This window comes from Lissotriton helveticus, chromosome 5_1 (genome assembly GCF_964261635.1).
Source record: "Lissotriton helveticus chromosome 5_1, aLisHel1.1, whole genome shotgun sequence".
NCBI lineage: Eukaryota > Metazoa > Chordata > Amphibia > Caudata > Salamandridae > Lissotriton > Lissotriton helveticus.
The window spans coordinates 2,001,057,367-2,001,070,851 of NC_136065.1; the positions used below are offsets into that span (position 1 = coordinate 2,001,057,367).

Here is a 13,485-nt window from a genome sequence, read left to right on the forward strand (position 1 = left end):
GTGCTTCTGCTCTTTTCGCCGCTCGCCTCCTCAGAGGGCCACAAAGTGGGGGCACTCCCTCCCCGGCCGGCTAGGGGTGGCAACTGATTGTGACCGGGTCCGTCCCCAGGGAAGAGAGCACCAAGGTTCGGCAATGCCAGTACTCGGATGGCAGTGATCCGCCACCAGGCAGGTCGCACAGAGTGAAGTCCGGGTAAGGAGTATGTATCGTGGATACCTCGTGAACCCAGGGCGCATGGAGTTGTGCCTCAGAAAGAAATGGGGGCCCCTGCGTGTTAGCAGCAAGTCAGCTTCGATGCGCCACTCAGGAGATTAGGTGCGGCAGGCCGAAGCGCAATTCAGAGCATGGCCTTCCACTCAGGATAGTGAATTGAGTCCTCGCACTACATAGCAACAGTCACCATTTGTCCCCATATTGCTCCTTACTCTCCCTCCTGTGTCGTAAGTCGCGGCAGGCCACCACAGTGCCGGGGGGGCTCACCACCACGAGCTCATAACCGGAGACCCCCCAGTGAGCAGTCCCCCTCTCGCGCTGTCCCCGCAGTGCCCCGGCGATGCCGGGGAGCAGCTCAAAAGTCTGTCAGTGGCGGGCTGTAATGGCGGATGTTTGGTATAGTTCCCGCCCGGTATTGAGCATTGCGGAGCAGGCCGGGACTGAAAGATCCCTTCGGTAGATTCCGCCACCCGCCTCCACAGCAAAGAAAAGGCACGCTCCCCTCGCAGCCCCGAGGCACTCACCGGGCGTCAGTTGGCGAGCCTGCAGAGTGAGCGGCAGTCGCGGGGTGGGGACGGCACAGAGGCCGGCAGGCCAGGCAGTCCCACGCCGTCTAGCAAGCAGGCACCGCGGCGATATCACAGCAGGCAGGGAGGTGGAGGCGCAGGAAGTGGGCCGGCAGCGTCCGGGTGTGCAGCCCACTCCGCAATCGCCAACGGCCGGGGCCTGCCGCCTCGTGGCAATCCCCGGCCTTTCCTAGTAGCAGGTGCCCGGGCAGCCCAGCTTATCAGCTCCAGAGATACCACCGGGGAGTTGCGTCCGGGTCGCTTACTCGGCTCCTGATGACAGTGGCAGTCCAGAAATCAGACCGAGAGCAGTTGGCAGTATAGCACACAGGAAGAGCTGCTTTTGGGGACACTCAGTCACCAGCGGGTCAGGATTGCAGAAGGATAAGTGTTCCAGGGAACGGGAGCCTCCCTGTTAGGCGGCCATTCCGTTTGCGCGCTCTCTAGCGCCCCCCCAAATGTAGAGTTGAAGAAATACACAGGAAACGTTGCACTTAAAGATTTAAGTGTTTATTAATGTCATCAGGTGCAGATAAATAAAGCCCACAACCGACAGCTACAGCGGTCTCGTCGTAACTGCCTAGATAACAGTTGTAGGCAGAACCGACGAAGACATGACAGCGTGAGAACACCCAAACAATAACAGAGCGCGGGGACATGCTCGAGGTGTATTCAAATGTAAATGCATAAATAACAAGTTGCTCTTAAAGGGGAAAGAGCAAGTTGTTACCTTAACACCAGCTCCGCGGGACAGCGGCACAATGCACGCTATCCGGCAGCGTTGAGGAAGCTGCCCCGGGTTCGCCGCACGCCCCAGGCGGGGGAGGGTGGCCCCGAGATAACTAGCCGGTGCCCGCAACAAAAACAGAATAGGAGCCGCGGGCTCAATACCGGGCTTGAAAGCGGCCTCACCAATTAGTGGTCTAGGAGTCGGGCAGCCGGTGGGGGTGCAGAGAGACGTACTTGCTCCGGCCGAAGAGAGCTCTGCTGGCGCACCGTTGATCCCCGAAGTCCAGCGATGGTCCAACCAGATTGGGTGCTCTCAGAGGTTCCTCGTCCGTTGATTCCTCTGACAGCGATTCGTCTTGTCGCTGGTCCGGTCTCTGCAGAATTCCGTCCGGTGCGCCGCTCTCCCTGCTCCACGAATTTAGGAGCTACCTGGCAGAGCAGCGACTTATATTCCCAATTCTACTACCTTAGCGCTCAGGTGGAGCCCCCTGATTGGGGAGGTTCAAACTTTTTTTTTTCTTTTTTTTTTTTTTACTTTTTTATTGAATTTGTGCACACAGCATACAATCATGATTCACAGTCCTGCCCATTCTGAACACATATAGCTATGGCACTTCCAGCAATCCCCATGGGGAGGTTCAAACTTAGAGCTGCCTGCCCATTGGTCGTCTTTTGGCGCCACTGGGCACTCTCTTTTGGCAGGTGGCATCTCCCTCCGGCTGGCTTCTGGGCGCTTTAGGGTGCCTAGAACTGGTTTTCAACTGGGGCACGGCGCGGGTTATGGCACCGGCCCCTGAGCCTCCCCTCCCCCCCTGCGGCCTCTGCAATATACAACAAAGTAAACAGCATGCATCTCTTAAGTACCTGTGAAAAGATAACAAGCTGGGTGCTTTTGTTTCCTTGTCCCATGCATTTGCATTTGTGAGGTTCCAGGCAGCCTCCAGCCCCGTAGTCGATCAAAAGAAGGCCTGGGGGACCCTTAACTTCTGTCTTTATCTGTGCCCAGCTGGAGGTGAAAAAGGCCTTCTGCACGTTGCTGCTGGGAATGGAAAGCAGACAACATGCAGGAGCTGCTAAACGTGTCCTGGTGTCTCGCAAATACACTGGGATAAGTCCAACATATTTATGTGGGGCCCAACTTCTTAGCAGGGTGGACGGCGTCCGCCGTGTGAAAATAGTGGGTGGACGTCGCATTTTCCCCCGACTCGTGCCCTGCATTAATTGCCTCAAGATTTGCATTGGGGTCCTCATATTTCAATCGTCGTCCCAGGTGGGCCGCAGGCCCGCCACCATGTCATACATTTTTGGGATTAAATCACAATTACAGATGGCATTCACCTTGACATTTCTTCGATTAATTCTTAGATCCAGAACATCGTTGCAAGCGGAGGGTGGTGGGGACCGGATGAGGGATAACAAGTCCTGGAGGATGAGTCAGTGGATCAGTGGCGTCGTGAACCTCCTCTTTAGCAGCTTAAGCGGGGGTAGAGTCTACACTAGAAAGGCTGACTATTTATGAGCCTTTTCTGTCCGCAGCTCAGCAGACAAAAGCACATAAAAGGTCTGCTTAAACCATAACAGAGGTGGGGAATGCAAACAATCACAATAAAGTAGGCCCATAGGGGGAAAGGAAAAGAAAAAGACAGGAAAAATAAGAGAGAGAGCAGAAAGGAGGAAGGAAATGAAGGACAAACGAAAAACAGAAAGAAACTGTTACAAGAAGGAAGGGTCTAAAAGTAGAGAGGATAAGTACAAGGGAGAAAGGTTTGACAGAACGGTAAAAGACCATTTGCATGGCTGGGCGAAAGAAAGAATAGAAGGATTGATGAAAGGTGGGATGAATGGGTGGATTTATGGAAACCTGCATTGCAGGTTGAAAAGATGGATGGGTGAATTGATAGGAGTGTGAATGAATGGATGAAAAATAACGAATGGATGGAAGATTAATGATGAAAGTGTGGATGGATAGCATTGTAATGGTAGGATGGCTGGAATGATGCAAGGATGGCTGGAAGCATGGGAAGATGGCTGTATGAAAAACTTAAAGGATGGAATAATAAATGCATGAAGGAAAAATGAACAGACCACTTCTAGGGTCTCGCCCTCCATGACTCTCTTATTTGCCTCCGTCACTTCAATACCCCGCTTAAATGTCTGAGTCAAGAGTTTGACAGGTTTGTCGGTCCGGTCCATGCTTCAATCTTCTTTGGTTTACGACGTTTAGACGCGCGGTGCTAGGCTGGTGGCTGTGCCATTGATACTGGCGGTCACAAGGTGGCGCCCGAGATTTGGGAGTCTTGTGGGAGGTCCAGCAGTCGGTGCAGCTGTGGAAGGATGCTGAGGAACCCCAGGAGCAGGAGCTGCACTAAGGCTCTTAGGGCCGAGGGTCCTCTCCTCTGGAGTGGGCACAGTGGTTTTCTCTCTGCTATGAGAGTGGCATGCTATTTTGTTCGGGGCACATGCGATCCAGTTGTTGACATGGGTGGGTGATGGCTGGTTACCATCACTGAGACTAGAGTAGGCACACGCTGTGAGGCACAGGAGTTAAGGATGCCAGCGTAGCCCCTAGTTCCCTACCTAAGCCTGATAACTGTGTCAAACATTCACACTGCGGACAGCTCTCACACCCTCACAAATAGAATTCTCACATCTCAGACCAGGAGTCACATTGTACCGGGAGCACTCTCACAAACTCCAAAGACTTGTAGTCACACACAACTGGCAGCACTCTCACACACCTCACGGATTATCAGGCAGACACTGCCAATAACACTCTCACACGACTCACAAACTAGCAGCACAGCAAACTAGGCCCTTTGATTCATGTGCGAGTTCTGTATGTGCCATTCTGGATGGACCAGTGGGTGACTGCAAGACTGAGTTAACTGGTGGATGAATACAAGCATGAGTGCAGGCATGAGTGACTCCGGGTATGGTGGAAAGAGAACAGTATCCTTTGGACCAAATTATGATATCCAATAGTCGGCCAGTCTCTGCATTTCATACAACCTAATTTATACCTTCCATTAAATCTCATCCACACTTGAGAAGATTGTGCCATATATTTCCCGAAGATAATCAAAACACATAGGGTATGCAAAAATATAAATCGATGTATTTGTTAATAAGTCATAAAATCACATTATAGTTTAAAAAGAGAACAATGTGTCTAAATAGCACAGTCTAAGCATTACTAGTCGACAGTGTTCACATTGGCCCAATACATTATCACAAGATCCTAACCCAAAACTTGTGAACAATTAAATAGAAAACACAACAAAGAGAGTACAATACATAGGCAAACACAGTATGTTACACATCCGTATTACAGCAATGGCACAGGCGTGGATCCTGGTATGTTTAGCTTTTCAAAAACTCGTGACCACAGCCCCTCTCACATATTGTGTACTTTTTTAAGCATTGACGCGTTTCGATGGATGTATTATGCCACCATCTTTCTCAAGACAAAGGTTTTGACTCTCTTAAACATGAAATGTGAGCATTGATGATTTAAAAACACCTAATATTGACGACACTAATCGTTACAGCGCTACTGGACAAACGATTTACGAGGTACTTTATGGACTTTTATGTCCTCTGTCAAATCCAAGAACCAAAGCGGTATATCTGAAAAATCCCTGGTTAGGCCCAAATAGCTGTATTTATACCATTTAGTCTAGCCAATTGGCCTGTAACATTCCGCTTCCAGTTATGAGCGGACTCTTCTACTTGTACGCCGCGGTATATTCTGGACCGTAGATTCCTTTCACAGGGGGCTAGTTCACTGTTTACCCCTGACTGGATTTTCCGATATATCGTCCTCCAGAAAACCCCCTTTGCTATTAGGGTTTAAAATTGGCGCTCGCTTCAGCGTTGTATCGTCACCCCGTAGAATAATGGTTGGTCTCAAGGGGCTCCTCTTTGTTTTTATAAATGACTCCGTGTATGTACAGATGGATACTTGTCAGTTATAAGCCAAACCTATTGGCTTTGAAAGGGCTTCACTGGTTTCACATTCTCAAGTTGAAGCCTCTTTCCAGTAAGCTGTTGATACTTCCAGCCACAACTCCCATCTCAGTGGCAGACTCTCCGATCACAGCGCAGAGACTGCAGACACCGACACCCTCACTCTACAGGGGACGGTACTAAGGGCCAAAGCTGACAAGAGGCCCCTTGCCAAGCATGACACTGACAGCCTGTTCTGACCTTTTAGCTAACAGTGCTTTGCATTCTGGGACTTGTGGTTTTGCTTTACCATTCACTCCCAGCGTGCAAAGTATACTTCAGTAAAAGGTCAAGACTGTAAAAAGGTGTCACAGGTTACATGGTGTCAGTAATCAGAACTGACACAGACCTCATGATGGTGGAGCTAACAGCAAACATTCAGACACTCCCGGTGCACAGGCAGACGCTCCTTGCTCTGCTGCACTCGATCCCACCTCCCGATACCTCTGTCTTCTCTGTTAAGTTAGTTTCATTCCTAGCGCCAAGGTGTCCTCTTGGGTCAACATTACATTTTCATAACTGTGTTCCAGTCCTTTCCGCTCACAGCACACACCCCGGCACCCCAAGATGCAGACACCCCCCACTACAGGCTCAGATAGTACTTGGGTGCAGACACCCCAAGTACAGGCTCGGACATTCCAGGGTCATCTGTCGACATCCAGTGGCACAGCACATGATGATGCCCCCCTCCACCCCAAATGCAGAATGTGAAGAGGGTCCCCGAGTTTCCAAGACCTGACGGGTATTCAGAGATATTGGACTGAATGGGCCCCCTAAGTTTGGGAGGCTCCTAAAAGATGCCCCCTGTTGCATATTTATATAGCGCGAACTCGACCCGAAGGTATTGGAGCGCTTTACATGAGCACCGTATTTACATTACACGTTCAGGTACGTGAAATTAAGTGATTTGCCCAAAACCACTGGATGTGGACGCGACCCCGATGCTCGAACCCTGGTTTCCAGCACTAAAATCGGCAGTCTAGCCAATGGACCACATCCTCTCGCTGTGCCTTAGGGGCCTCGGCTACACACCTGTAGGCACTCCCAGCACAACTTCGTAAGTTCCCAGGTAAACCATTGACAATCCCAGCTGAGATACAAACAATCTGCCTGAATGTGTCATGTAAATACGGTGCTCATGTAAAGCGCTCCAATACCTTCGGGTCGAGTTCGCGCTATAAAAAAAATTGCAATAAATAAATACATTGATATTCTCAGCTCCGCTGCAGACACTCCTTGCTCTCCTTGGTTAAAGGCTGACAGCCCCCCAGTTTGCTGCAGACTCTCTCAGGGCAGGTACAGCAGCCAGTGAAGGTGGGAGGGGTGTAAGGAAGGCGGGACAGACACTCTCCCTTCACAAACTGGGAGAAATCACGACCACTTCCTCTCGGGAAGGGACGGAAGGAACATGGCTGCAGCGGCTCCTGTCCAGAGTCTGAAGGAGGAGGCCACGTGCTTCATCTGCATGGAGTATTTCGTAGACCCCGTGTCCGTGGAGTGTGGACACACCTTCTGTCTGTCCTGTATCACTCGGTCTTGGGAGGGGCTGCAGGCAGACTTCCCCTGTCCTCAGTGCAGAGAAATCTCTCAGAACAAATCCCTGCGGCCCAACAGGCACCTGGCACACGTGGTGAAAATCTCCAAACAGTTTCAGGCACTGAGTGCGACCCTCCATGAGGCGAATCTGTGCAGAGAACACGAAGAGAAACTGAAACTGTTCTGTGAAGATGACCAGGAGCCCATCTGTGTGGTCTGCAGCGTGTCACGTGATCACAGGCCTCACCGGGTGCTCCCCATTCGAGAGGCTGTCCAGGAGTACAAGGTATGTGTGTTACAGAGATGGGTCGGGGTGGAACCAGAGTACACGGCACTCCAAGAGGCTACGAGCGAGGTAGGTGTGCTATAGAGGTGGGTCAGAGGCTGGGACAGGCTGCCCAGGAGCACAAGGTGTGTGTATATATTAGTTCCAGAGATGGGGTAGTCCAGCCTCATATTGTTATTACGGTTGCCAACTGGCATGACCAATGGTTTAATATCCCATCCGGTACAAACATTGAGAACATACCGCGTGTTTGTTTTTTTTACTCCGTATCAGTACACACTTTAACCAGTAAATTTAAGAATATATTACCCAGCCTGTGTAATGATTCCTTACTGACTATAAACGTTAACAAGACAGAAAGGCCCTGAACACGGACTATTTTCTATAAAGTTGTTTCTGCGGGCCTTTGTAGAATATTAAAATGTGAACAAATGGCCTGTGTTTTTCTCTGGGAAAGGTGCCAACCCTAACTGTGCCCCCATTGGAGAGGATGCACAAGAGTACAAAGTATGTGAGTGTGTACTTCTAGTCTGGGTCAGAGGCTGGGCAGGAAACACAGTGCTCCCGACTCCAGAGGCTGCAGAGGAACACACAGTGTGTATGCAATACGTCTAGGGAAGGTGAAGACCCGCCTCCCATAGTAAACCCCTTCAGTGGTAGTGGAATAGTTTCCAGAGTGGGGGTGCTTCCATCAATGTTACATCACTAAAGTCACAGGAATTGTGAAAAAGTCAAGCTTCACACAAATGACAAGTGTAGCAAATGAGCCCTGCCTTTTCAGCAAGGGAGTGGTAAGGGTGTGGTGTGTAGACTGTGGTGCATTTAGTTTTTGTGTAGCTCTTTTTATTATAGGCAGATAGCAGAACTGCAGCAGTTTAATTCTTACAGATGGACAACCGTGGCAATACATAAATAAGCAATAATCGTCTACACACATCTCCAAATATACAGAATAACAATTGGTAGGACGTTGGCTCCGCCATCTCCACACGGAGTCACTACTCTTCCAGCTCAGTGGTTGCCTGGACGGGTGGACACCGCATCCCTCTCAGTATTCTAGTTTCCCCAGATTTTGGACCACTTATGGGGGCACCCCCTGCTCTCATAGACAACCCTCTCTGCTTGTATACACCATTCCATATCCTCCTCACAATCCCTAAGGGTTGGTCTAGAATCTGAGCCTCACTTTCTTGCTATATTGTGTTTCGCGACCATGAGGCCAATTGTGACCCATAATCTTTCTCCTCTTGTAAGATCTGTCGTTCCTCATATATTCAACAGGCCTAATCGGGGGGGGTGAGGTCAATATTTTCTGTCAGAACCGAATCCACCCGGATTTCAATTCTCCCCAATAATTTTGGATTATGGGACAGTCTCGCAAAATATGGAAGAAGGTGCCCTCGCCTCCACAGCCCCTGATACACTGCAATGAGGTTATTTTCCCATTTTTACAAGAATGGTGCAGGCATAGTACGTTCTGTGTAGGGTTTTCTGTTGGACCAATCGAAAACGGGAACGTATAGCAACTTCGTTTGGGGACACAATCTCCTTCAACCATTCCTCCTCATCTACGTATCCCAGGTCATCCCCCCGCCCCATCTCCCTCTGCGTTTCGGTAAATTCTCCGGGGAATTATTAAAATATTTACTGTTATGTTCGGGAGATTGCCTTCTTTGACATGTAATCATCGAGTAGTCTGGCTTCTAATGGGGATGATTCAGGCAGGTCCTCTATTTGGGGGATTGCTTGTTTCAGTGCATGATTTATTTGATGGTAATACAATATTTCTGTGGGTACCAACTTGTGCTCCTGCTGTAATACAGTAACATGTTATACACCTTTACTAGTCCACAGGTCGCCCACCCGCAAGAGACCTATGAGACCCCTTTTATCATACCCTGGTATTTCGCCATTAGGCCTAGGTGTATCGAGTCCCAAAGAGGAGTGGCCTGTGTAATTCGGTCACGCCATCCTAATGCAGGCAATGTCTTGTTCCAGATTTTGATTGTTATTGAGGAGGGGGTATGAGGTGGCATGTTGCGTCTTCCCCCATATACCGCCCTTTGATTCCCTACTGCTGCCATATTATATCGGTCCATTCTGTAAGCTGGGTCCTCTGGTGGCCAATGCACCCAATGATTGACTACTGCTAGTTGTGCGGCCCAGTAATAATATTGCAAGGCCGGAAGGGCAACACCACTCCATTCCAGCTCTTTGTAAGTTTATGTAAAGCTGTTCTTGTAGCTTTCCCATGCCACAACAGTGTTCTAACAGTTTCTTCTATAGCTTGAAAATATGTTGGGGGGACTTGGTGTGGAGTGTTTTGCAGTATGTATGAGAATCAGGGTAGTGCCATCATTTTATAAAGAGCAGCTTGTTTCAACAATGTGACTGGTAGGGTTCTCCAGATTGTGGTCATAAAAGATCGTCGGTCCTTAGTAATGTATAGGCCCAGGTACTGAAATCCCTCCATCACCGACTTGGCCATGCAGGACCTTGGAACCTGGGCAGTATCACCACTCAGGACCAATATTACTGATTTGTCCCAATTGGTAGTATAGGAGTATGTTTGGAATAGGGCCAAAATATGGGAGATCCTATGTTGCGAGACATAAGGGTTGGCCATATATAAAAGGATATAGTCTGCATAAAGGGAGATTCGGTCCTCCCTGGTTTCCAACCACTGGAGCCCTCTAATTAGAGGGTCGCCCCTGATCCACACCACCAAGGCCTGCAAGGCCAAAGCGAATATAAGTGGGGAAAGGGGGCAGCCTTGCCTTGTGCCTCTTTGTAAGGTGAATACTGCTGATCTACCTCCATTTACCAACACCTGTGCTATAGGATCTGTATAGAGGAGGTGAATCCAAGCGGATAATATGGGACGGAACCCTTGTTTCCATAAGACGGCAAATAACATGGGCCATTCCAGCACATCGAGCACCATTTTGACGTCCAGTGAAACTATCAGGGCGTTCTCCAGGTTAGTATGTGTCGTCCCCAGTATTACATTAAGGCGTCTCAGTTTTAATTAGGTATTTCTACCCGGCATGAAGCCTGACCGAACAGGATGTGTTAATGAGCTCAAGGTGAGGGTTGACCTATTTGCCAGCAATTTTGTTAAGATCTTTACTTCGGCAATTAGCAGGGAGATTGGCCTGTAAGATGAACAGCGGTCCAGTGATTTCCCGGCTGTTTGCATCACAATGATACTAGCTAGTCTTTGATCATCTGGTAATATCCAGGCTTTCATGCAATATTTTGACCAAATGGGGGGCAATCTTAGATGCTATCAACTTATATAATTCAATTGGGAGGCCTTTGGGGCCTGAGTTCAAGGATTTGATGGACTTCGTCAGGTTCGTCCTCTGTAAAGTCTGACTGAAGGAAGGCCTTATTGAGGGGAGGCAATAGTTCGCCAGGATGTCTGTGGTGTGTATATTTCCGCATAGTATGCAGCAAAGGCGTTCACTATGCCCTGCCTGTTCCATGTAGGAGCTCACTTTTTCGTGGTAATTTCCAGTATCCACCTAGACGCTGCTTTCTATTTGTCTAACCAGGCTAGCAGCTTTCCTGCTTTATCTCCCACGTCGTATAGGCGATGGAGGTTTACTCCATATCTAAGTTTTGCTGCCTCCTCGAGTGTCTTTGTATTCTTTCTGATCCTTAATTTATATCTGACTTCTGTGAATCTGTAGCTATCAGGTCGGATTCAAGGCAGTGGAGTTCCCTCTCAAGTTCCTCCAACCGCGCCATATTTTCTTTTTTGGGACCTGCAATTGAGGCAATACCCTGACCACTTAGCACTGTCTTGAAGTCCTCCCTGAGGACCTGGGTCAAGTCCACAGAACCCTCGTTCTTTTGTAAATCAGTGCCAATGTGCAGTATCTTCAGGAACCAATCGGGTCAAGCCTCACAATAATAGACCGCAGAAATAGGGGAGTGATCCGAGAGACTCCGGGGGAGGAGACCAACATCCCCAAACTATTGAGCGAATTGTCCCAGTCCAAATATATAGTCTATGCCCGAGAGACACCGTGTGCCCCCGAGTGGAAAGGAAATTAGTTAGCGCTTAGGTTGTGTGTTCCCTAAATATCCACAAGGCTGAGTGCCTCTAAATAGTCTGCTAATAATTACCCCAAGGGATCACGGCCCATGCCGGCCATCTATCGTGTTCCCTATTAATAGCTGCATTACAGTCGCCTCCAATGATCAATTGCCCAGTGGCAGTTTAACAATGAGTGAGCCCAAATCTGTCAGGGCAGTTGCCTATAGTCTCTTGGGGATGTATAGTGAAATTATGTTAAGTAGACGCCCTCCCAGTATTCAGAGATCGCCATGAAGCATCCCTGTGGGTCATGGGAGTTGCACTGAACAGTAAAATGGAATGTGTTCCGGAGAAGGATAACCACTCTCCTTGACCCTCTAGTATAGCATGAGTGTGCGACTCGTTTGTATCCCCATTTACTTAACGCACCATATGATGTGGAGGCACGACGAATGTGGAAAACCTATACCACATCCATCAGGAATTAACGGAAGAACCCACAGGATGTCTCATGCGAGGACATCGGCTGGTGGTCCCTTCCTCTCTGACTGCCAGAGTGATACAACTGGCCCACAGTGGGCACCAACGAATGGTCAACAACAAGTCAAGGCTATGAACAAAAGTATGGTTTCCCTTAATGGATGAGCTCGTGGAAGCTGCCGTCCGTGAGTGGCACTGGTGCCAGGAGACCGGAGAAACTCATAAGCCTGCACCCGTGATCACTGAGCTGAGGCCCCCACGTCCATGGGCGAGTATCAGCTTCAATTTTGGAAGTCTGATCGACGGGAAACATACATTTGTGGCCATTGACGACCACTCCAATTATCCGGAAATAGAGATTGTCAACACGCTGAGTGCTGCCGAAATAATCCCAAAGTTGGAGAAAGGGATAGCAACTAATGGCATCTTTCAAGATCTGAAAAATGATAATGGACTGCCTTTCCAAGGACAAGAGAGAGCTACTTACCTGACCTCCCTGGGTATCAAACTCCGGTGGACCACCCCTCGCTGGCCGCAGGCCAACAGGGAGGTAGAGTGATTCATGCAAACCTTAAACAAGGTAATGCGCTTAGCCCACGAATGCCATCAGCACATGGAGCTAGCTCTATACGCGTTCTTAGGAAACTTCAATCAGACTCCTCACACCACAACTGGTCTGGCTCCAGGGCATCTTTTGATGGGACGAGTTATCATTGACTCCATCCCGCATCACCCCCCCGTGGTGACCAGCACCCCATGACGACCACAGGATAGACTAACCGAGATGACGTGTGCATGCTCAAGTCAGCCAGTGCAGGGGAGCTCAGCAGGTGCATCTGGAATGGAGGGATAAAGTCCTACTCAAAACCACATGACCAGCAGCAAGTTCGGTCTCCCATATAAAAGACACCCTTGGACTGTTGTCAGTGTGCAAGGCGCGCGGGTGATGGCCCAGAGAGGTCACGAAACATCTCACACTTTAAGAAGTTTCACCCATCTGAGAGTGCATCTTTGGACAGTGGCGCCGTGAGGTTGAACCGGTCATCTGAAGATGCTCAGCCAGCAGACAATCCATCGGAGGAAGCTGGCAATTCTACTCGACAACCCGTCGATGCGGACACTGGACTGTTTTGGACAATGACACCAGTGCGTCAGGAAATGCCGGAGAACCCCACGGGGGCCCAGCGCCCGGTCTCGAGTGAGGAGGCGGATGGAGAACCAAGCGAGAGTGGGAGTTCCCATTACCAGCGCCGACGTAACCCTGAGCCGACCTGCAAGCTGAAGGACTACTTCACGTAAGACTGTTCCTCTTGTATTGAACATTGTGATTGGGGTCCAACCCTCACCTGGTTAACCTGAGTCTTGTTGTTTTGAACTTTTGTTTTGGGGAGTAATGTTATTTTTTACCCGTGAGGTAACGGATGCGACCAGCAGGGTGCCCAATGTGGAGTCTGAGGGAGGGGTGCCTGGGGTCGCAACCCGCTAAGACCCGGCCAGATATATGGTCTTGGTCATGTGATGCATGTTTAATAAAGCAACTACTGCGATGTGACGTCAGTGGACGCACGGACGAGGCAGCCGACAGAACCACATACCCTGGCTCTGTGTATTTATTGGCAGGCCT

General features: G+C 49.6%; 1 protein-coding gene and 1 long non-coding RNA gene across 3 annotated transcripts in view; one reads left to right on the forward strand and one right to left on the reverse strand.

Moving 5' to 3' along the window:
* LOC144756159 (uncharacterized) overlaps positions 1-13,485 on the reverse strand; it is a 95,016-nt gene that overhangs the window by 78,016 nt on the left and 3,515 nt on the right. The gene's annotated exons all lie outside the window — the stretch shown is intronic.
* Positions 6,919-13,485, forward strand: part of LOC144756158 (E3 ubiquitin-protein ligase TRIM39-like) — a 218,696-nt gene continuing 212,129 nt past the window's right edge. For both annotated transcript variants that reach the window (XM_078645738.1, XM_078645739.1), the window contains exon 1: positions 6,919-7,336. In XM_078645738.1, the coding sequence (XP_078501864.1) occupies positions 6,923-7,336 (414 nt within the window). In that variant the 5' untranslated portion in view covers positions 6,919-6,922. The remainder of the gene's footprint in view (positions 7,337-13,485) is intronic.